At 49.5% G+C, this 25051-nt stretch overlaps 1 protein-coding gene and 1 long non-coding RNA gene across 3 annotated transcripts in view; both read right to left on the minus strand.

Annotated features, from left to right (window-relative positions):
* Positions 1-311: 311 nt before the first annotated feature.
* On the minus strand, positions 312-1743 carry LOC147737679 (uncharacterized). Of its 2 annotated transcripts, XM_086940054.1 has the most exons (2): positions 1448-1743; positions 312-1363 (listed from the first exon to the last, which is right to left on the minus strand). In XM_086940054.1, exons 1-2 carry the CDS (start codon positions 1741-1743, stop codon positions 445-447), a joined length of 1215 nt encoding a protein of 404 aa, XP_086796180.1. In that variant the 3' UTR covers positions 312-444. The 2 variants fall into 2 exon arrangements, with proteins under 2 accessions (XP_086796180.1, XP_086796128.1); XM_086940002.1 differs by having other exon boundaries at positions 312-1743.
* Positions 1744-2372: 629 nt separating this feature from the next.
* LOC147737680 (uncharacterized) overlaps positions 2373-25051 on the minus strand; it is an 88279-nt gene continuing 65600 nt past the window's right edge. The window contains exon 3 of the long non-coding RNA XR_015300630.1: positions 2373-3115. This is a non-coding gene — a long non-coding RNA (uncharacterized LOC147737680). The remainder of the gene's footprint in view (positions 3116-25051) is intronic.

The raw sequence follows: 25051 nt of genomic DNA on the forward strand, positions 1-25051 counted from the left end.
GGCCCCTGTCAAGGCATTTATTTATTTATGCGTTTTTATATAGCGCAGACTTTACCAGAGGGTGTCAGAGCGCTTCGCAATAGGAACAGTAACATTACAAGAGCAAATGTTACGTTACATGAGGAAAAAGTGACAATTGTGCAAGTAACACCAGTAACCAAGATACAAGATGAGGTAGCAACCGGTACGTTACAAACCAGAAAGAGCCTCAATGTCTGCAAAGTCTCTTGAAATGCACATGTGCTTGTACTACAATGGCAACGTTTTCAGATGAATGTATTGTGTTGCCCAATAACAACCAGACACTGGCGTGCATTGTCAATTTAAATAAATACGGAAAAATACTAGCTGTAGTGGCGTTTTTTGCGTGTGGCAAAAATAAATGTGGATAAATACAGAAAAAATGCCCAAAAAATAAATATGGATAAATACAGACGGAAATGGTCAAAAAATAAAGAGCACTGGTGTTTCTCCCCCAGTGTGGATTCTCACATGTGCAGTGAGACCAGATTTACGGCTGAAACACTTGTGGCATTCAGAGCACTGATAAGGTTTTTCTCCAGTGTGGGTTCTTATATGCTCAGTGAGACTGCGTATTTCACTGAAACATTTCTTGCATTCAGTGCACTGATAAGGATTTTTCCCAGTGTGGGTCCAAGTGTGTTTAGTGAGTCTTCTTTTGTCATAGAAACATTTGTGGCATTCAGAGCACTGATAAGGTTTTTCCCCAGTGTGGGTTCTTATATGATGAGTGAGACGGTTTTTATCACTGAAGCATTTGTCACATTCAATGCACTGATAAGGTTTTTCCCCAGTGTGGGTCCTAGTATGTTTAGTGAGTCTTCCTTTGTGACAGAAAAATTTCGGGCATTCAGAGCACTGATAAGGTTTTTCCCCAGTGTGGGTTTTTATATGCACCGTGAGCCTGTTTCTGTCAATGAAACATTTCTGGCATTCAGAGCACTTATAAGGTTTTTCCCCAGTGTGGAATCTCAAATGTGCAGTTAGAAGTGATTTAAGTTTGAAATGTTTTGGGCATTCAGAGCACTGATAAGGGTTTTCCACAGAGTGGGTTAATGCATGTCGATATAGACTCCGTTTGATACTAAACCTTTTCTGGCATTCAGAGCACTGATAAGGTTTTTCCCCAGTGTGGATTCTCATATGCTCAGTGAGATAAGATTTACTGCTGAAACTTTTTGGGCACACTGAGCACCGAGAGAGGTTTTTCCCAGTGTGGATTCTCATATGCTCAGTGAGATAAGATTTACTGCTGAAACTTTTTGGGCACACTGAGCACTGAGAGAGGTGTTTCCCAGTGTGGATTCTCATATGTTCAGTGAGACTAGATTTACAGCTGAAACTTTTTTGGCATTCAGAGCACTGGTAAGGTTTTTCCACACAGTGGGTTAATGCATGTCGATAAAGAAGCGCTTTGATACTAAACCTTTCCTGGCATTCAGAGCACTGATAAGGTTTTTCCCCAGTGTGGATTCTCATATGTTCAGTGAGATGAGATTTACAGCTGAAACTTTTTGGGCATTCAGAGCACTGATGCTTTTCCCCAGTGTGGATTCTCACATGTGCAGTGAGACTATATTTATGGGTGAAACATTTTTGGCATTCAGAGCACTGATAAGGTTTTTCCCCAGTGTGGATTCTTATATGCTCAGTGAGATAATATTTACTGCTGAAACTTTTTTGGCATTCAGAGCACTGAGAGAGGTTTTTCCCAGTGTGCATTCTCTCAAATTCAGTGAGATGAGATTGATGGCTGAATCTTTTTTGGCACAGGTAACTTATTTCCCCAACTTGGGTTATTTTGCTTTGATTGAGGAGGGTTTGAACACTGAATTTGTTCTCACAGCACGTGTTTTTATAAGGTGTATTCCTAGAGTTACATTTAGTTTTCTCTTGCTTATATGCCACGGTACGAGTGAACTCGATTTTAGAGTCGGGCTTGTTTAGATAATGTGCAGTATTTATCTCTAAAAGAAATTGTGTGTAATCTTCTTAACACTTGAATTGAGCAAAATATGTCTGGATGCAGCCCTGTAACACCTGTCGAAATGTTTCTAGCAGATAATAGTCTTTTGGTTACAGCCTCTCCGGCAGCAACTTATTTTGTGACTGAAGTTTTTCTCAAATCTATTTGTATAGGTTCTTAGCAATGCAGGGATAAGGTGTTAGTCTGATATTTAATGATTAAACTGAGACGTACCTTTTTGCACTGACATAATGGCAGTAACTGAGAACATTAGAACATGCACAGTACTATTGTGGCTCACCAGTCGCAGAACATCAGTTAATTTTACCCTTTCTATGTTTGGTGTAAGGTGTAGTTCTGAAGATGAGGATTTATTTACATTAGCTATACCGCAACGGTGCTCATTTAATCAGTTTTTACATATCACTCCTGCACAACAGAATGTTTGGGTGATTTACATAGAATTTCAGAACAGTACACATTAAAAAGGAAACAATCTGAGATTGTCATGAAAACAATAAAGTGGTGGATTTTTAAGGTTTTCGCCAGAGTGAGCAGAGTGGGTCTTGGTGTTATATCCCGAGGCAGATAGTCTCAAACTTGTGTAACTGGTTAAAAATGGTTGTTGAACAAAGGTGATTTTCCAATCTTTTGGTTGGCAGCGTGTCAGCTTTGGAGTCTTCTTTCAGTGTCTTTTCTTTGATGGTCTGCAGAAGAAACCTTTTGTTATATCTTTCTTTTATGCAGTGTGTGCTTCCTCTCTGGAATTACATGATGCTTTAGATCATGCGTGCTTTAGATGAACGTTATTCTGTCATGCTGAGGCAATTTGTCTTTCTGATAATATTTCAGATGAGGATGTTGTGATTGGTCTTTCTGGCATTATTTCTGATGCTGTGTGGACAGATATGACTTTACTCTGGGTTAATGAAATGCAAAATTAGAGACTTCACTTACAGGTATAGTACTTTCCTCAGCTCCCACTTCCTTGTCACACCTAGATTTTGGAAATTGTTTAAACTTAGAATGCTGGATGTCCTTCAGTTTTTCAAAATAATCCTTCTTATGGCTCTAACATTCAGTTGCCTGGGGTTAAATCTTGCTTTCTTCGTCCGTAATTTCAATCACCTATAGTATAAAAATTAAATAGTTAATACATAATACATGTAAATTTCCCCAAAAATAATTTACAAGCCATATCAATGCAGAATTGCAGAATTTTGAAAATGTTGACCTGTTCTTCAGACAGAGCAGAGTGTAGAATGGTAGCCTGAGAGTACTTGGACGTAGGAGTGAAGATTTGTAGAAATTCCAACATTTTATTATGCTCACAAAGGATACATGTACCCTATGGACTTGTAACATAGAATCCCAAAGCAGAAATTAAAGTCATATGGACTGGCACCAAACAGATATTTAAAAAAGAATACTATTATTTAATTTTTAATGTAGATTTTTGAGATGGGAATTTCCTCTCCACGGACAACAGGTGTTTTCCCCTGCCCTGAGTTACCAACTACTTGTATCTGGTATCCTGACTTTTGAGTTCTGGCCTCTGCCGCACGCAAATCTATTGTATGTTGCAAGGACTATGCCAAGACCTATCCCTCAACTATGGCCCACAGTATGAATCAAGGGCAATGAAATTAAGGCGTACTTTCATGTGTTAATTTTATTCCACCTGATTATCAGTTGTTAGGTTGTTTACCTGTATCGTTCACCCGCCGACATCTTTGAGGGCAATCATGGCAAGGTTCTCGCTGGCATCCGCGCCTCGGTGGGCTTCTGAAAACACCTCCCACTAGCTCCCATCGGGCGAGTAGCCCTGGCAAAAATGATCATTGTCCCTCGCTTACTGTATTATTTCACCAACCTCCCGGTCGTGCCTCTCAGACGTTTTTTCCTCGAACTGGACTCGCTGCTCCGTACCCTTATATGGGGAAATGGTTGGCAAAGAATAGCCCTCACCAAACTTCGACTATCCACCACACAGGGGGGCCTGGGTGCCCCAGACTTCGAATCGTACTTCCTAGAAGCGCAACTTCAGTGGATCTCGTATTGGACGGCGGGAAGACATTCTGGGGAGACTCATACAGCGCACGGCCCCATCCCGGAACTCTGTTGGCTGCTGCTCCCTGGCATGAAACCCTGCCGGACCTACCCCTTGCAGGTGTCCGTGGCCCGCCAATGTATGTTGCGAATTCACCGCATGGCAACGAGGACCACTTGCTACCCCCCACGGCTGCCACTAGCGGGGTGGCCACGGGGCGTCTCCTACTTTACGAGTGCCATGGTAGGCACATGGACGGACTTGGAGGTCACGGAGGCGGAGGCACTATTTGAGGAGGGCCAGCTTCGCCCGTTCGCACAAGTTATGGAGGACCTTGGCCTCCCCCCAGGGCAGTTCCTGGCACATCCCCAACTCATCGACGGCTATCGCCCACATGGTGATCTAACGGTCAGTGAGCCCGCGACACACCCCGTAATACACACTATCCTCTACATGGGGAGCCGAAGACACCTAGTCACTTGGTTGTACAAGTCCATCCGGGAACTTACACACAAGCCGCTACTCAGTCTTAGGACGGTGTGGGAGGACGAGATTGGGAGCCAATTACATGACCGGGAGTGGGACAGAGCGCTGGAATTCCCAAAGAAGGTGTAGAGAAACGCGCGGTTCAAAAACATACAATACTACATTTTACATAGGGCTTACCAGACCCCGGCGCGCCTCCAGCGTTTCTATCCTGACACTCAGTTCTTATGCCCCAGATGTACCTCCCGGGACGAACACTTCCACCACATGTTCTGGGACTGCCCAACCCTTCACCCCTTCTGGTCAGCCATACTTGACTCCATTAGCACCCTCACAGACCTCACCGACCTGCATTCCTGGGAGGCAGCCGCCCTGGGGACATTCCGCAGGCCAAAAAACACTCAAGGTGCAGTTCAGATATGCTGCGCTATTCTTGCTTCTACCAAAAGGAACATAGCCATGCAATGGGGCGCGCCAGCTGGACCCTCACTAGAGACGTGGGCAGGCGCGGTGAGAAAGTGGGCTGCAGCGGAAGAGGATGCCCTTCGGGAGGAGGAAGCTAAAGGTCAGCGCAAGCGTCCTATCTCCCTAGAATGGGCCACTCTATCCCACCAGTCTCTGTCAGATCACCAGCGTGATACCCCAAGCCCCTCCCAACACGCCCGCGCCCCGGACAGCATCAATGCCCTCATAAGGAATAATCGACATCCCCCCCCCCCCCCCCCCCCCAAATTTCCGAATCCACCCCTTCGGCCTTCGCTCCGTTCTACCCCAATCTTAACCCCACGATTTTTTTACTCCGTAGATGCGCTCGGTGCAATTCGCCTGCTCAGCTCCCTTGGCTCAGTCACATCCCTCTCCCCCCTCCCCCTCCTCCCCAGTTAGTTAATTCCCCTCCGGGGCTTTCTCTTTTCTCTCTCCCTCCCTTCGCAGGGACGCTGCTCTCTTTACCAAGTTCCCTCATCCCACACATAGTCCCCCTGTTCTTTCCCCCAAATTCTCCTTGCGCTCAAGCTACATCAGTTCTAAGCGGTCCATGCCCCTACTCCACGCGCCTGTGGAATATTGTATACATCTAACGGGCATGTCTGTACTATTGTATCACCTTTGCCCCATTATTTTGTACTGTGAACATTATTTACATTAACAAAAATCAATAAAAAGGTTTTACAAAAAACAAAAAAATCAGTTGTTAGGTTTTTCTGCACCTGGATGTATCAGGTGTAGAAAAACAGGACACCATTTTTTTCCAGACAGAAAAATTAGACTGAAACGACGCACAAGACTCTGGGTGCAGCAGAAGCAGCTAAGACATATCCCGTATTTTGTACTAACTGGGGGAAACCCACAATTATTCCCTCTGTTAGAAAAGGCTTTCCACTTCCCTCCCCTGCTTCACGCATATCCCCCCAACCAACCACATGCATATATGGATATATATATATCTACCACCTGCTTAAAACAAGTGGTTAATAAAAGAAGAAAAACACTATGAAATAGTGAATGGCATGTGGTATGACAGGCAGGAGAATCTGTTCCTCGTGGCAACTCCCCAGTCCATAGCGCCAAACTATTAACTGTACGTTACTGGGGTAAATCTACCACAAAAAAATTACATGAGATTTTTCTGCCACCCCAGTACTGTGCAACTTCTAACAAGGGACTATGAGAGGTCTTGGACCGGTCCTGTGACCAGGAGGGTCACACCAAGTGTGCCTATATTTAAGGCAGAGGACTGTCATGGGTTTAACAGCTAGAGCGGTGGTGGCAATGCACCCTGTTATAATGATCAATAGCCTGATGAGATCTTTGCAGTGGAATGGCGTCCTACTGACACACTCATGGAATGCTCCATTTCTATACCTTTGCCCAGACTTTGCGCTAACATCAAGTGCGTGTTTAGGATGTTGGTGTGCATAGCATAAATGCAATGTGAGAGTGCGACAGAGTAAACCGCGACAGAGTAAACCGCAATAGAGTAAACAGCATCTCCTGCCTGCCAGTTGTGTATACAGTAGGACCATCTAACCCTCTTTTATACTCTAGTTCAAAGTCCCCTGTTACCAAGTAATAATGTGCTCTACAAAGTACTCAGGTGCCTGCTGTACCACCAGGGATGGTGAGATTCTGACAGTTTATCTAAGTTGAAGGGACATCACCTGCAGGCTGAATTACTTAATGGAGAAGCTGTGTACCCGTCCTGCAGAGCCTAGAACTGTGACTAGAAGCCTGCCTGTCTGGTGAGAAAGGGAAGGGAGATTGACTATCCAGCAGGAGGACAAGGTTGCCCTGGAAGAAGCAAGGTCCGACACATCCCCGTTATCTGTAGGGCGGGCCGGAAAGCCATCCAGCAGGACCAGCTAGTCTGAGGGACCCCGTCCGCCAATACTCTCCCAACAGTTCAAGGCAGAAAATAAAACTTTACGACAACGTGATTGTTGAGGCCCAGTAGGACGATTGTGTGCTGCCAACAGCCCCGTTCAAGGTTGCACTTGTCAAATTCCTAACACAACAGGGTCTGAATCTACTGACTTCCTGGAGAGCCCGAGTTGGGCTATTAGCTGCTGAAATTTCTGACTGAATGCAGCCCTACATCCAGGACAAAAGCACTCCACAAAAGCCTGCTGGTGGGTCATTGCTCTCTCGAGTCTTGGGGAGTGCCAGTCAAGTGTCGGGAAACAGGAAAGAGACCCAGACAAGACTGACTCATCCTGTGAAAGGGTAAGACGCTTACAACAGAGCATATACGCATTGGGGTGACTGGAGTGACAGAACTGCACCTATACTATATTCATGATACTCCTAAATGCCCCTAGAGGGGAAGAGGGGATCAGAACCGGACGCACCTGTCTGCAGCACATGGTAGTCTGGCATGCCTACACTATCTTTTCACCCAGACAGTCCATAAAGATGATTTTAGAGCCGCTACACACATAGCAGTGGGAATCACAGACCATTCGTTGGTGGAGGTGCAACTCGATGGTCTGGTTGTGGACTTCATCCTACCCCCAAGTGTTGATGAACATCCATGATGTTTAAAAGACCAGGCGTACAAAGCTCGTATGAGAGATCGAGCAGACATCTATTTTAAGGAGAACGGGCGGCCTGCTGAATCAGCTTGCGTGCTATAGGATGAATTCAAGCCATTGATCCTTGAGGACACTGACATTAAGGGGCCGGAAATACTGGGAGAGACTTCCTGAAAGACCTGACCCTGCCAATGCTAACGAATGGGGACCTAGACGCACTAGACCAAGACCTGATAGTAGACTAAATAAATAAGTCAATAAGAACCTTGAAAACAGGACAAGCAACAGGGCCTAATGAGCTCCCGTTAGAATTATATACAAGCATGATGGATAAATTCAGGGAGTACCTCCAGAGTAGGTTTCAGACTGCCTGAAAATAAGGGTGTCTCCCAGAGGACCAAAGAATGTCTGAGGTGGTGGTCATCCCAAAAAAGGATGAACCAGCAACTGAATTTGGGTCTTATAGACCTCTCTACCTGCTTAATTTTGAGACTAAGGTCCTTGCGTAAGCCCTGGCGATCTACCTGCGAATATTAATTACAACAGTGGTTCATCCTGATCAACCGGGCTTTATGTCACACCAGGGAACGCGCTTAACTCTCCGACACCTTAATGGAGTACCACATGCAACAGGGGATTCCTTTGCTGAACCAGTGGCGCTGCTGTTAAGCTCTTGTATGTGGCCCCTCTAGCGTGAATGCGCGTCAATAATACAGTCTCCCGAGTCTTTGCCGTCCGACATGGATGCTCCTTGTCTCCTATGCTCTTCACACGTGCGTGGGTTCGCCAGGACCTCTCATAAGGGGTATTCCAGTTGATCAGGAGTGGGATGAGAGAATCTCCCTCTACGTTGACGTTTTGCTGTAGGACACGTAATCAGCCTTCTCGAGTGAACGAATCCTACACATTTTTACCATATTTAGAGATTATTCAGGATAGAAGATCAATTGGAAGAAGTCCTTAATATTCCTGCTGGAATCAGGGACCCTGCGGCTGCACTCTAGGTGCACAGTTCTTGTGGCACTACATGGCTTTAAATATTTAGGCGTGGGCGTGGCCAAGATGGTGGCGAGGCAGGATGTGTCGCTCCTACGACAGCTGGGAAGCTCCAAAATCGGTGGCGGAGACCCGTCTGTCCCTACCTACCATCGGTGGACTGATGACTGGCAGCGGGGGCCAAATACGGGCCGAAGAGATGCGAGTCCAGTGGCTGCATCAGCAACGTGGCAGAAACCTAACAACAGGGGCAGCCCGTGACGGAGACCGCAGAGGCCAGCTCTCAACACTGCGGCCTCTGCCCGCCTCGGCCATCTGCTGCACGGCGGGGGCCGCATTCCTAGTCGAGGGCCCGTGGAACCCGTGGAGCAGGGCTCGGGAGACAACGGTCAAAGGTGGAGCCTCTCAGGGCTCGGGGCAACAGTGGAGCCTCTCAGGGCTCGGAACATCGGAGGAGCCTCTCAGGGCTCGGGGGAAAATGGCCGCTGGGAGCCTCTCGATAATCAAAATAAGACATAAGGCGAGGTAGGCACTCTCTGCACACAATGAACGGGGGAAGCTAGTTAATGCCGGGTGGGCACCGGCTGTTGACACAAAGCGATCCCTCGGCGCTAGTAGGAAAACCAAGCGCTCCAAAGCGCTATCCGAACAAGGAAGCGCTCCTGGGCATCAGAAGGGGAAAAAGTGCTCTCAGCGCTATGGGCAAATTCAGAGTTCCAGCAAAGTCAAAGGGCAAAGCGCTCCTCAGGCGCCCGGGTCTCAAACAGCAACAAGGTCCTGATAGAGTCCAGGACAGCAGTGGTCCAGGGGCTGGGCAGGGCCCAGGGAGGCAAGCCTTCCCCTGGGCCCCAGCAGCAGCACGTCCCTGGTAGGTTTCAAGTAACAAGACAAGAACAACTTGTAAGGGGGCACAGCCCCTTTTTATATAGCAAAATCCTTTGATGTAGAGGTGCAAGGTTGGGGGAAAACCAGGCGCAGCAGGTTTGGAAGCACCCAGGATGTGCTCAGCCCCTCACTGTATTCACTGGCAGGGCAGGGTCATCAGTCGCACCGCAGGGGCCGGAGCCAGCATTGTGTGGGGAAAGCCCAGCCCTAGTCAGGACCAGGAGCAACCCCTCCCCTCACATCAGCATGCTAATCCCACACTCACCCACGGGGCAGGCCCCTCCAGACTCCTGGAGCCAGGCTCACCAGCCAGCTCCAGCCGATCACATGCCAGGCATATTTTATACTACTATGCCAACTTCTAGAAGTGGCACTTACAAGCTAGACACACTCCTGCCACATACCTCATCACGTAGCATTCCATCAAACGAGTTCACACATACCAAACTCGAGCATGCACTCCCCACACATCAGAAACTACCATGGTCACAGACATTCCCTATGCATTCCTATGGCAGGCCATTCTCACACACGCACTCAGGGAGCGCACGCACTTTACTTTACAATGCGCCCAAGTGTCAAAGCGCGCCAAGACCAGATTTCACTATTACTAGGTCACCTATTACAAGGAACAAGTTTCAGGGGTCAACCTGCCAGAAGGGCCAAGTCCAACACAGCCCCCTTCCAGCCAAAACGCAGGGGAGACCAATCACTACTGTGATGGGCTTCCCTGCTTTGGGCGATAGAACACGGACGAGGCCCGCACTGTAGGGACACCCCCCCGGTTCTCCACCCTGCTGTTCTACAAGACAAGCACAACAAGTACATACTAAAAAAAATAATAAGGGGGGCGTGGCCAAGATGGCGGAGTGAGAGGACGCTTCTTCTCAATGCTCCCCGGTCCGACTAGGCCCGAGCCCTGAAATATAGCTCTTTCTCCCCCCCCCCCCTGGCGCTTAACGGCACGGGGAAAGACAGAGGAACCTGCAGAGACGACGCTGGTCGAGTCCTAGCCTCCGTTTAGCCTCAGGACAGCCCGTCGGACGGTGCTGAAGGTCCGGCCCAGGAGGCGCGAAGAGGAGGAGGCCGACCCCAGAGCACGTCGGCCAGACACACGCCGCGCCCAGTGCCGCTTGGAGTGAGCAGCCGGAAGAGACACTGCAACGCCTCGACCGGGAGGTCATGGAAATTTAGAGAGACCACCGTAGTGGCCCCGTGAGAGCAGCAGAGTGTGACGCTTGAGTCCCAGCATACCCGTCTGGCCGCCCCCGGGAGGGCATCGAAGGGACAAGTGTGCGGACCCGGGGCCTTGTGCGGAGCCTCCCCCCCTCGGCTCCTCCGGTGGCAGGACTCCACAACTTAGTGAACGCCGAGGCTCGCAGCGACACCGGAGTCCCTGGCGGCCCCACGGCCTATATGGTCGGACCCGGAGCGACTCTCGGCCATTAGCACTGTGACGCACAACGCATTTGGCCAAAGCCTGGAGATGGCGGAATCGCCCTGAAGGGCCTCTGATGACGGCGACGGCTGGGGAGTCCTGCGCATCTCCGGAGGAATCCACAACGCCTCCCGAGCAGAGACGGAATGAGGGGACAGTCACAGGTGATAATATCCTGGCCTAGTGGGGGCCGCGACAGACGGAGGCTGGCGAGGCCTATAGAAGGAGTGCGCATCCTGCCATAGCTATCGTGTCTGGACCCTAACGTGACGATCCCAGAAGTACTGTCCCCAGAAGGTGCTTGGTGCAGTTGCTGGTGGCGATCCCCGGTCCCTTGTCTACCACTGGAGGGGAGACCTGGCCCGCACTCAATCCAGATGGCGTCGGGCAAAGGCACCAAGCGGGGAGAGCGCACTCTCCCTGAGATGCTCAACAGATCCCAGCAGAGGGGGGATAGGGGGCCGTCTTCAGCAAGCCCTGCCAGAGGCCAGAGGCTCGCAGAGTTCTAATGGAGGAGAGCCACCGGTCACCAGATCGTTTCTTGAGTCGCTGTTTGGCACCCTCAGAGACGATTTTCAGACATTGAAACAGGAAGTGGCGGGCGAGGTTCGGGAGGTACGAAGAGAAGTGGAAGAGATCGGGGAACGAGTAGCCACGGTGGAGGGCACGAACCACCGTATCGATGAGGAGTTAGCCCTGCTGCAACAGGAGGTGCTGCGAACAGCACCTAGATCTGCGAATGCATAACGAAGACCTTGAGAACCGCTCTCGGCGAAACAATATTCGAGTCCAGATTTGACTGGCTACCTGAGAGACCTGTTTCGAGCGATCCTAGGTGGACCGCCGGAATTCCCGGTCAGGATTGTCAGAGCGCATCGAGTGGGCCCGCCACGGTGAGCATCAGCACCCCCCCCGCGACATTTTGGCTTTTCTTCCGGACTTCCCACTAAAAGAACGCATCATGGCGGAGGCCCGGAAACAATCTGGGTTCACTTTCCGTGGCCACTCTGTGGGACTATATCAGGACTTGTCCGCCATTACTTTGCAAAAACGGAAATCATTCAAGATCGCCACAGACTTTTTGAGAGAGCACGAAACACCATATGCCTGGGGCCACCCCTTCCGCCTCATCTTTAGATGGAACGGCACGATGCATCAACTTAGATCGCTCCAGGACACCTGTGAAGTTCTAGGGATCACAGCGGAGGAGGAAGACACAAACACACCGAGCGGGAGGCGCGGCCCCAGAGACGGATGGCAGAGGGTGTCACGGAGACGGGGATCGGCCAACCCCAGAAGGCCGGACTCGCCCACCATTAGGGCCAACATGGCGGATGTGGTCTCTGAGGCGGCCAGAAGCAACGCATCTACCGGTGATATGGCTCTTACAGCATAATGACGCTCCAGGGGGAGAACACCACAGCCTTACTGGAATAGCAGGTTCGGGTCTTGGAGGGCGGGGGGTGGGCGGAAGTGAGGAAAGGGGTAAGTGGCTGGACGTCCACATTGGTAACTCACCACAGACTTGCCCGAGGGCATGACTGGGACTGACATTTGTTTGAACTGCAGGGGTTTGTTGGGGGGGAGGGGGGGAGGTTGTTTGGTTGGTTGCATGAAGGGTGTGTTGGGGTGTGGAGGGTGTTGGTGGGAGGGGGAGGGGGGGATGGGCAGCCTGGGAGATTGGTGGGGGGGTTGGGGGGAATCACGTGGTCCGTCCAGTGCAACTGTGCTACTCATCACAGCCTTGCTGTGCTTCTACACATCATCTACACCGCGCCCACCTCTCTTAGGCCGTGATACATTGCGTCTACCTTGGTCTAATCCACACAGATGACGGCTTTCACAGTGGTTACCCTTAACGTGAAGGGGTTAAATAATCATATCAAGAGAAGGGCGGTCTTTCTTTATTGGAAAATACCCACGCAGATATTTGTCTCCTACAGGAGACACATCTTCTAGCCAGAGACTGCCAAAGGATGCGCTCCCATAAGTTTCCCATTCAATTCTTCTCCTGCAATACCACTAAGACCGCTGGGGTCGCAATTTTGGTATCCCAAAAGTTTAAGGGAGGGATTCTCCATAAGTTTGCTGAGCAGAAGGGTAGACTCCTGGCTTATAGGGTCAGGTACGGGGGACTGACCTTCACTGTGGGATCGATGTATAGCCCCAATGAACCCCAAGAACGATTCCTACATTCAGTGGTGGTGGATATCACCGCCACATCAGACAGACACGTCATCGTAGGGGGGGGATCTGAATATGGTCTTCGACTCCTCCCTGGATAGGTCCGTGCAACGGCGTCCGCAGACTGGGGAGATCTCGCAGACGGGCAAACGCCAGCTGGAGGACTCGAATCTCCATGACCTCTGGCGTTCCTTGCATCCTACCACCCGGGATTATTCCTATTATTCACACGCTCACAAGACCTACGAACGCCTCGATCATCTCCTGGTCTCCAAACTGTTCCGCGATTTAGCCATAGCGTCAACGATAGGGGTTCTTTCTCTATCAGACCACGCCCCAGTTATGGGAGAGTTTCAATTGCCACCGATATCGCCGAGGCGCGGGGTGTGGCGCCTCAGAGATACCTTGCTGCACAGACAGACGGTGGTAAAGCATATTCAAGATTCAATTCGGGAATACCAGGAGCACAATGATAACGGTGACACTTCCCTAGCAACGCAGTGGGCGGCATTGAAGGTGGTGCTTCGAGGGGAATTTATTGCCATACCCTACCTCAACTTCTGAGGTTCCGCACTCTCCCAGGAGAGCACCCTCCAGAACACAACTCTCCCTACCAGTTTCCAGGATTCTCTCCCTCCACTGGTCTACCACCTGGGATCTAAATTTACCGGATGTCCAGGGGTCAGAATCCCTCTGACCACCTTCCAGAGTCCGCACCCAATGCGGCACAGGGTCTCTTCCTTCGGGATGAGCCCCACCTGCGCCCAAAGAGACAAACCGGCCAGGACACTGGCTACAGTCGCCCTGCCTCACACGAGGATGAGCCGCAAGTCACTCAGCAGGGCTCAGAAAAAGCAGGTAGAAGTCCGTCTCTACCAAGAGGAGCCGCGACACCGTCTGCAGGGCTCGTAGGTTCCGAATTCAGTTCTCCCCAAGGTCAGCCACGATCAGATCAGCAGGGCCTACTTGTCCAGGATACAACTACTCGTTCATTCAGCAAGAAGAGGAGCCGCGACAATGTCAGCAGGGCTCGTAGGTTCCGAATTCGGTTCTCCCCAAGGTCAGCCGCGATCAGATCAGCAGGGCCTACTTGTCCAGGATGCAACTGATCGTTCATTCAGCAAGCTCTCCAGAATACATATGACGCATCAAACACATTCAGCGGTGTACGGAACACATGATGCATCCAACACATTCAGCGGTGTAAGGAAGACACATGATGCATCAAACACATTCAGCGGTGTACGGAACACATGATGCATCCAACACATTCAGCGGTGTAAGGAAGACACATGACGCATAAAACACATTCAGCGGTGTAGGTAGGATACATTTATCGTTGATTCAGCAAGCTCCCCATCTCAGAGAACTTACACTCCAGTATTCAGCACGCTCCCCATCCCAGAGAACGTACACCTAAGCATTCAGCACACCACAACATTCATCCACATACCCCCTTCTGGCTGGTAAGACAGTTTCTACCGCCCCTGATTTCTCAACCTGACTCCATGTGGCACAGGTACCATTACTCCAGGGAGGGGACAGGGAACACACACATTGGATACATTTTCACTGCCACCACTGGATCTCACCCTTCTGGTGAATCCAGAAACACACTGCACTTAGGGGGATAACGACCCTCCAGAGATAGAGACACTTCACTCACAGTGCACAAGAACACATTTCTACAGAAACTGAAATTTTTAGCAACCTTAAAAAAAATAATCCCCTTTCCATGTGATCATGTAAAATGCAGAGTTTTGTAGTGGGGTCAGTTATCGGTGTGGTACTGCGCAAACACAAGTCCAAATCCCACCGCTAGCCACCAATGTAGGAAATGGGATCCCTGTCCGGCCAAGGCGTGCGCCAAGGCCAGGCAGAAACCACCATCCCCTGCGAGGGTAAGGAAGGTACCCGTCAGGACAACCCCTGCTCACGCCCTGGGTAGCTTGGCACGAGCAGTCAGTCCTATCTCGGAGGCGATGTGTAAAGTAGTTGCGCACACACCCACCAGCAGCAACATCCAAGGCCCCCCACAAAAGGAACTCCACACAAGGTTTATGTAAAAATAGCCTTTGTATTGAAAACACACATTATATAGGAATACACACTTTACAAGGTGCTATCAGGCACGGGCAGAATCTACAGGGGATTATTTACAGGGCAGGGCCCGAGGACCACTGCCAGGAATAGGCAATTGGGAGACTAACATTGGGACCGTATAACAACCTTCAGCTTCACACAAGATGCATAGAACCTTCAGCTTCACACAAGATGCATAGAACCTTCAGCTTCACACAAGATGCATAGAACCTTCAGCGGGGAAAAGACAAGGCACATGACACAATACATCACCTTTCAAGGTGCTACATAGAATGATTCGAAGGAATCACATTAGTAAGAACACAGAACTCTCTCTAGGCCAACGGGCCACTCTGGGGTTAGGACGCCCTAAGTCACGAAGTCAAGATAGGCTGCAGGAGCCAAGAAGAACCTAAACGTGGCAGCTGCCCACAAAGTGCTGGGCAGCTGTATATGATGGGGCCAACTTAGGAGCCTCGCAGGCTCTGAAGCAAAAGGGTCCAAGGAGGAGCCTCTCAGGGCTCGAGACATAAATGGATGCTGTGAGCCTCGCAGGGCTCGGGAGACAACGGTCAAAGGTGGAGCCTCTCAGGGCTCGGGGCAACAGTGGAGCCTCTCGGGGCTCGGAACATCGGAGGAGCTTCTCAGGGCTCGGGGGAAAATGGGAGCTGGGAGCCTCTCGGGGCTCGGGGGAAAATGGCCACTGGGAGCCTCTCGGGCTCGGGGGAAAATGGCTCTGGGAGCCTCTCGGGGCTCGGGACCAATGCAGGGCTTTGTGGAGTCCCTCCCGGGGGACTCGATATGGGCGGAATGAGCAAAGGGCCTCTCGTGGGCTTGGCAGCAATGTGGGGCCCTTGTTGGAGTCCCTTCCAGGGGACTCAGGAACAACTGGGGCCCGGGGAGCCTCTCGGGCTCCTGTCGTGACGTGGGGGGTAGGCGGAGTCCCTCTCGGGGGACTCGGCATCGGGGGAGGCCTCACGGGCCTGAGGCAATAATGGCGCTGGGGGGCGGAGTCCCTCTCGGGGGACTCGGCATCGCTGGGGGCATCACGGGCCTCGGGACACACAGGGTCTCGCTCTGGAGGGGAGGGGCGGGCACTGGCAATGTGCCCCGACGCCCCTCCTCTCCCTTTAATGCACTCACCGGTCTCATCGCCGGCAGCAGTGTTGCAGCCTCCTCTCGCTCCCCGGGGCTCTCTCTCGCTCCTTGGAGCCCAGGAGGGGGGGTGCGGCGGCTTCTCTCGGGCCAGACAGGAGCGCAGAGTCGGCTCCCGCCGCTCCTGTTTCTTCCTCGCTCTCCGGCAGCCCCCTTCTTCCCCTCGGGCCGGCAGCCAATCACGGCGCGGCCCGGGGAACGACGTCACAAGGGGAATCCTGGGCTGGCAGCCAATCCCAGCGCGGCCCGGGAAGGACGTCTCGAGGGGTCCCGGGCCAGCAGCGGTGAACTCCGGGGGACGACGAGAGGTAGGCTCCCTCGATAATCAAAATAAGACATAAGGCGAGGTAGGCACTCACGGCACACAATGAACGCGGGAAGCTAGGTAATGCCAGGTGGGCACCGGTTGTGGACACAAAGCGCTCCCTCTGCGCTAGTAGGAAAACCAAGCGCTCCAAAGCGCTATACAAACAAGGAAGCGCTCCAGGGCATCAGAAGGGAAATAAAGCGCTCTAAGCGCTATGGGCAAATTCAGAGTTCCAGCAAAGTCAAAGGGCAAAGCGCTCCTCAGGCGCCCGGATCTCAAACAGCAACAAGGTCCTGATAAGAGTCCAGGACAGCAGTGGTCCAGGGGCTGGGCAGGGCCCAGGGAGGCAACCCTTCCCCTGGGCCCCAACAGCAGCACGCCCCTGGTAGGTTTCATGTAACAAGACAAGAACAACTTGTAAGGGGACACAGCCCCTTTTTATATAGCAACATCCTTTGATGTAGAGGTGCAAAGTGGGGGGAAAACCAGGCACAGCTGGTTTGGGAGCACCCAGGATGTGCTCAGCCCCTCACTGTATTCACTGGCAGGGCAGGGTCATCAGTCGCACCGCAGGGGCCGGAGCCAGCATTGTGTGGGGAAAGCCCAGCCCTAGTCAGGACCCAGGAGCAACCCCTCCCCTCACATCAGCATGCTAATCTCACACTCACCCCCGGGGCAGGCCCCTCCAGACTCCTGGAGCCAGGCTCACCAGCCAGCTCCAGCCGATCGCATGCCAGGCATATTTTATACTACTATGTTAACTTCTAGAAGTGGCACTTACACGCTAGACACACTCCTGCCACATACCTCATCACGTAGCATTCCATCACACGAGTTCACACATACCAAACTCGAGAATGCACTCCCCACACATCAGGAACTACCATGGTCACAGACATTCCCCATGCATTCCTATGGCAGGCCATTCTCACACACGCACTCAGGGAGCGCACACACTTTACACTGCGCCCCAGTGTCAAAGGGCGCCAAGACCAGACATCACTATTACTAGGTCACCTAGTACAAGGAACAAGTTGCAGGGGTTAACCTGCCAGAAGGGCCAAGTCCAACAGTGTGCATATAATTATTCACTTCTCCACCATTGGCAATACTGAGACCCGGCAAAATTCCTGAGGATGATATCCTAGTTACTCTGGCCAGGGATACTGAAGCAGAGGGTTCAGTGCTAGATCAAACCGACCCACAAACTCACAACCCACAAAAACCTCTCCTGCAACCGCAAATCTACTCCAAATTTGCCTTCGGAAAAGACGCTGGAGCAGTGAAAATTCACATGAGCACCACGGATAGGGGCCTTCCCTCCCCTCTGCTCCCTGAAATACTCGTCTTAACAAAACATGATGGTGTAGATCCAGCACAAGCCTCATCACCGGTATCGGCATTGGCGAGTCACCTGGACAACGAAACGCCCAACCCAACTACAGCAGCAAACAGCCTTTAAGGCACCGAAAAAGACGGAATCAAACCCAGGGGGCAAATCAAAAGCCCAGAGGCCAACAAGGATGTGAGTGTAAAAAGATGTCCAGGAGCAGGCGAGCACGATGACCAAGGAAAAGAGATACTCATCTATGAGTACTTAGAACAACTACCGCCTCAAAACCAATCACTCCACTCTACTCCAATCAAAAAAACAGTGTTGGTATCCCTTGATCCGGCTCTGGAGATAATCACCTTACCTCAATCCAGCCATCTTGGCACAAGCTTGACCAAGCAGGCTTCACTAGCAATCGCAAACAGCGTTGCTTTGGAGCCAAACACCTTAACTCAAGCCAGACCTTCAGACTCAACCACAATCCAGCACTCGGGTCTAGCAGCTGCAAAGATCACAGCTGCAATCTGCGACCTCCCTACAGGAAGTCAGGATGGTCGCAACACAATCAACAAGCAAGAAAAAGGAGTGGGTTGGACCCAACATCTATACACAGATCAAACCTCAATAACTAATATAAACGTTAATAGGGCACATACCAAATTCACGTCCCCAGAAAATAATGCCATTAACAAACCGCAGGCTCGGTCCCCGGGGACAGTTGGAACCAACTCATTCTCCCTGACAACTGAAGAATGGGAGAAAATGGTGGATACATATTCCCAGGGAAAAGGGGCTATGCCGCTTCAAGACATAGAAAGTAAAATTGAAGATTCACCAAAGGCTCAAAAGACAGAAGAGAAAGGTCTTTGGGCGTCACTTCTAAATACCCTGAACCTCGTAACAAAAGCAATGGAATACCATTCGGACAAGATGGACATCCAACTGAACTTGCTAACTCGCTTAACCACTCATGTCACTAACATCGACACTAAGTTACTAGATTTGAATGAGCTGATCAAAAGAGTTCAATCAAAAACTACAATCAACCCGCCAAGCTGCACGTTACACAATCATTGACAAATTATCCACCTTACCAGAAGCAATGAGCGAACTCTTAACAGACATCAAGTCAGTAAATAACTCCCAAAGAGAAGCATGGGCAGCAGTAACTGACGAGAGGAAAAAGTCAGACTATGAAGCGAAGAAAAAAACCAAGCTATAGTCCTCGAACCAAAACCTGGAAAAACGCAGGAGATCAACAAGCAAGTACCCCGCGACTTAACAGCCAACTCGGATCCACCGACCCAGAGAGAGCAAGGTTCTCAAGCCCAGAGAGAGCAAGGTTCACAAGCCTACAGTAAATACCAAAGCACGGAACGGGCAACCAACCCTGAACAACGGCAGGACGCTGCCACCGACGACGAGAACAAAACATTACTCTTCATCCCCGACTATAGATCTAAAGTCCGCGAGAATACTTTAAATCGAAGCGACATCCTCCGAGTGTTGAACTCGATTACATCCCTAAGCATGCTTACTACCCAAAACTTGGAGGCTGTCGAATTTATCACGATCAAACATCTATCGGAGCAGGAAATAACAAAAACAACTTGGAACTCAGGAGAATTGGCAAAAAAAATCTTAAGAGAAGAAAATCAACTAAAAGCATGGGGGATTTGAATCAAATCGTACCTCAACCCCGGCTATCCTGCACCGTTACTCCGCATTCTCCAAGAAAATGTTAACTCGACCCTGAGCAAACGCCGCCCTGACACACTCAAAAAATCTATACTGAGAGGAGCTACTGAGAGGAGCACACGGAAGCTCAGTCGAACGTAAGGCCGGATCACCCCCCCTGCATAAAAACCTGTCCCCAAATCAAGAATGGGGCTGGATCGCAAAAACAATTAACATCAGACAGTCCGGCCAATGACAATCTGAAGAGCGAATCAGCAGCTACCCAAACTCAAAGCCGCTGCTAAAACTGTGTTCCTGGAACATAAATAGACTAGGAGCAAAAACCCTCAATAAATATCTACTGTTATACTTTCAGCAGTATGACCTAATTTTGTTACAGGAAACCTGGTTAGCTGAGCCGTTCCATCTTCAGGGCTTCAAAACATTCCACCTCCCAGCAAGGAGAACCTCGAAATTTGGACACGAGACAGGTGGTTTAACCACATACACTTCGATACAAACAATAAATCATGCAAAAGAACTTCTAAATAAAAACACTTCGGGAACGGAAAACGGGATCATTGCAGTTCAGCTGGAAATATCAACATCGGGAACCATCAGGCAAGAACTAATCCTGGTCAACACCTATCTGCACCCAAAAGGTTAAAAAAACGGCGCTAAATTCCTGGTGACAGAACTGACCAAACTAATAACAGAAGCAGAAACCCCGAACCTCATTGTCTCAGGAGACTTTAACATGTTCCTTTCGAAGTCATCAGGCAAGAATTTGCCAATGGAAGATCATTTGCATGCCAGGGGGATCCCCCCACTGGAAGTGTGTCCATGGGGTAAACCAACAAACTTATCAAAAAGCTTAATAGAAGACTTAACAAACCTGGGACTGATCGCGATAAATGGCCGATCGCCGGGGGACTGACCCCAAGCAGCAACTTTTCACAACTCAACCTCCAGCTTGGCGATAGACTACACTTTGCTATCTTTTTCACTGTTTACATTAGTACAAGTCTTTAAAATTGGCACATCCGACTGCAGCGACCATCTTCCGCAAGAACTGACACTGAGGGCACAGGGGACAGCTCTAACATTTCCTACTAATGGCCCAAAGCTATCGACCTCAGCAAAATGCAAAAGAATCAAGTGCAACATTAGTGACCCGGAACGATTAGCGAAAGAAGCGCCGAAGACGTGCTGGGAAAGGGTTGCAGCACTGAATGACAATAATATTACTGCCTGGTAGTCCTTTCTGAAAACTTTTGGCCTATTGAATACCAAGGTCAAATTTGTTCAAGAAATAGACGCACGGACAAACCAAAAATTTTCCGCCCGGCCTATTAGTAACCCAAAAAAACACATCCTCAGACTCCTCTAACTTCTAATCTAAGGGCAATAAAAATGGCCATCAACAGATCACTTTGCGAGTTGCGGAAAGAGGGAAGTGACAACAACTTAGTGACCAAACTGAGTTCACTAAAGTGTAAAAAGAACAAAATCCTGTGGCGAATCAAGCAGGAATCTACCGAAAAAACTTGGGCGAAACTGCTCTACGACTCAAAAAACAATAACAGTGCAAGATTCTGGAAAACTGTTAATAAAATAGAGAATCCAAATCCCCATGGAGTGAACTCCCACATCTCTGAGGTCACCTGGACATATTATCTGTTTAAACACTTTAACGACGAACTACCAAGCAAAGGCCACCGAAGCCCAGAGTTTTGCCAGGCGAACCAGATGGCCCTAAAGCCTCCAGTTGAGGAATCCAGCTTCCCAGGCTCGATCGAGCAGTTGAAGGGTTGGATTGCGAAAGGTCGGAAGGAGGGAGCCCCAGGCCCAAATGGAATTCTTCCCATCCTCGTCAAGCAAGATCCAACGTACTGGGCCGAACAATTGCTCCCGCTCTTTGTAGAATCCTGGAAGGCCGAACAACTTCCGTCCTCCTGGAAGGGCTCAATAATTGCACCGATCTACTAAAAAGGCAACAAGAACAAGGCACAGAACTACAGGCTCATAGCCCTTATAGACATAGACGCCAAATACTTTTTGGGAATTCTCTTAGAAGAACTAACTGCCTGGGCGTCAAACAAAAAATTAATCCCTATCAATCAGACTGGATTTCAAAAGGATCTAGGGACCACGATAAATATTTTAGCCCTTTCCCTGCTGATAGATGCTACAATCAAACATAAAAACCCACTATATGTGTGCTATATCGATTTTTCAGCCGCATTTCATAGCATTGACAGAAGAAAATTGTGGGCAAAGCTTTCAAGGTGGGAGGTTGATCACAAATTGCTGAATATATTGATTTTACTGCATACAGATACCTGGATCCAAATAAAACTGGGGGCCGGCAACTGTCTGTCAAAAGAAATACTGACCACAAAAGGGTTTGAAACAGTGGTGCGTCCTCGCACCGACCCTGTTCAACCTTTTCAAGTATTTCAATGGTCTCTTCAGGACAATAAAATGGAAACAGTCCAAGAATATAAATACCTGGGGATAATTTTTGACTCAAAAGGCTCCTTCCAGCGACAAGAAACATCAATAAGGAACAGAGGGATTTCACTGGCCGTCGCATTAAAAAGCATTAAAAACTAAATAGCGGGCCCAAACCTAATCCCCTTGTTAGACATTCTTCGTGCAAAATTACTGCCATCGATAACATATGGCAGTGAATGTATGAGAGGGAGAGATGAGGTCACCTTAGACAACGTGGTAAGCAAAACACTGCGAATACTTTTCACGCTCCCTCCGTATACCTCTCCGGCACAGTTAAGGCTCGAGTTTGGCCTACAGAAGCAGCAAATTGCACGTAAGGGCGCATACGCAAAATGCTGGCACAAGGTAAAGAACTCTGAAATAGACTCTCTGAACGCCCATCTTTGGAAAGAGCTGGATACAAACAAGGACTCCACTGCAATGTTCTACCTCCAAGCAGCCATAAACTCCCTTGTGCTAAAAGGCCTTTGGGTCTTGCTTTTTTTAAAAACTTTTCTACCGCTTTTATCTGCTTTGTAAAACGCTTTGTTTAAGTATCTTCTTTTTTAACAGTGTAATTGCAAATATTTTAATTAACCATGCAATAAAGATTATTATTAATATTAATACACAAAGTGATTCTATTGGTGGCATTCATGATTGTACATTTCCATGTTGACTCTTTTGGGGGCATATATACATCCACTTCTACATGCAATGTAATGTAAAATACATTTGTATAGCGCTGCTATCACTCCAGGGAGCATCTTGGCCCTTGGTACCAACCTAGGTGGAGTAGGTCGGCTAACTGATGCATTTCGAAGGGTCCTGTACACTTTATATTAGGGCTTTACAGGCGGCGTCAGTGAGAGAGAAAACCCAGGTCTTCAGGGCTTTCCTGAAGTGGCTTTCTGTTGGGATTTGCCGAAGCTGTGGTGGCAGTTTATTCCATGCCCTGGAGCCCAGGACAACAAGGGATTTCCCACCCTTATTGGTAAGCCTGAATTTAGGAGTCACTAATAAGTTTTGAATAGAGGACCTCAGGCTCCGAGCAGGCAAATAGCGTCTAAAGCCATTTGACAGATACCTGGGCCCTGGTGAGTGAAAGGCTCTAAAAGTGATGACCAGGATTTTGAATAGAATACGCTTATGTATTGGTAGCCAAAGGAGGGCGTTGATTGCAGCCGAGGCAGATGACTTCCTAGGCCAGCCAAGGACCAGACGAGCGGTTGCGTGCTGGACCATCTGCAGCCTGTGAAGCACAGATTTATTTGCTCCCGCATACAGGCTGTTGCAGTAGTCCAGTCTTGATGTTAAAAGCGCAACCGCTACTGTCTTCCTTGCTGGCAAAGGGAGGAGGTCAAAGAACTTTCTCAGGGTTCTGATGATGTGGAAGCAAGTGCCAGCCACGGCCACTGCTTGTTGCTTAAATGACAATGCGTCATCGAACTTAATGCCTAAATTACGGGCAGAGGAGATGGTATTAGGAGGGGCTTCGGCATTTTCAGGCCACCACTGTTTGGGTAAAAACAGATTTTGAGGACCAAAAGGCAAAATTTCGGTTTTCCCGAATTACATTTGAGGTGGTTGCTCTTCATCCACTCGAAAGTAGCAGTGAGGCAGTTTTTAAGGTTTTCTTCAGCTCCAGGCAGCTCCCTGTCAAGCACCAGGATGAGCTGTGTATCATCAGCGTATGATATTGTGCTGATCTGATAAGAGGAAATCAGCTCAATCAGGGGGACCATATAAAGATTGAAGAGTACAGGGCTCAAACTAGAGCCCTGAGGGAGCCCTGTACTGATCAGTTTTTCTTCAGAGTTGAATTCCCCCAGTACAGTGACTTGTCTTTGGCTAAGAACATTTTTGAACCATGTCAGCGCTACTCCTCCTATCCCGGAGTTAAATAAACGGTCGACCAGAATAGTGTGCGAGACCATGTCGAAGGCCGCTGATAGATCAAGTAAGATCAGGACGGCCTTCTTCCCTTGGTGCATGGCGGTTCGCAAGGTCTCTGCCGTGAACAAAAGGGCAGATTTGGTTGAGTGTTTGGACCTAAAACCTGATTGGTTGGCATGCAGGATGTTATTATCTTCCAGAAATTTTGTGAGTTGTTTATTGACAAATGTTTCAGTCAGTTTAAACAACCGTGGGAGCAGTGAAATGGGGCGCAGGTTGGAGAGGATAGTCGGATCAGGCAAGGGTTTCTTCTGGAGGGGCTTGGCGGCTGCTAATTTCCATTCGCTGGGGATCTATTCTATTCTATTCTATTCTATTCTATTCTATTCAGGATATTTGTATTGCGCACATCTCACAACCAAAAGGAGTCTCATGGCGCATGCAGACGGATACCTGATCAGAAAAGTTCGGCTAAAGATTGTCAGAACATCCATGTCCTGAGTTTCCTGCGGAAATTCAAATGTTCCGGAGTTTTTCGTAGGCTCAGTGGAATCTTATTCCACCAAGACGGTGCCAGAAAAGAGAAAGCACGACCGCCATTTCTGGTTGTCTTGATTCTCATGGGAGTGAGCAGTGATTCCACACCAGATCTCAACTGTCTGCTGGGTGAATACCAAGTTCGTTTTTGGTTCCAATACTTTGGCCCCCTTCCGTACATATGCTTGTGTACCATGCATAGTGTTTTGAAGATGATTCGTTTTTTCACCAGCAACCAGTGCAACGTTTTTAAGCATGGTGCCGAGGGAGTCCTTCTGGGTAGGCCTAGAACCAGGCGCACGGCCGTGTTCTGAACTACCTGCAACTTCTGGAGATGGCATTCGTTCGTGGCTAAGAGTAGGGAGTTGCAGTAATCTAGCCTATTTATGATCAGGCCTTGAACCAGGGGTCTGCGTGCTGTTTCAGGGATCCATTTAAAGACCCTCCGCAGACTTCGCATGATTCCAAAGCAGGATCCCACCACATGGTTGACCTGTACCTGCATGGACAATT

This window comes from Lissotriton vulgaris, chromosome 1_1, assembly GCF_964263255.1.
Source record: "Lissotriton vulgaris chromosome 1_1, aLisVul1.2, whole genome shotgun sequence".
NCBI classification, from domain to species: domain Eukaryota; kingdom Metazoa; phylum Chordata; class Amphibia; order Caudata; family Salamandridae; genus Lissotriton; species Lissotriton vulgaris.

What these genes read in the sequence shown, in the direction of transcription:
- LOC147737679 (XM_086940002.1), bottom strand. Translation starts at nt 1,743, where the DNA reads ATGCACACTGGGAAAAACCTCTCTCAGTGCTCTGAATGCCAAAAAAGT.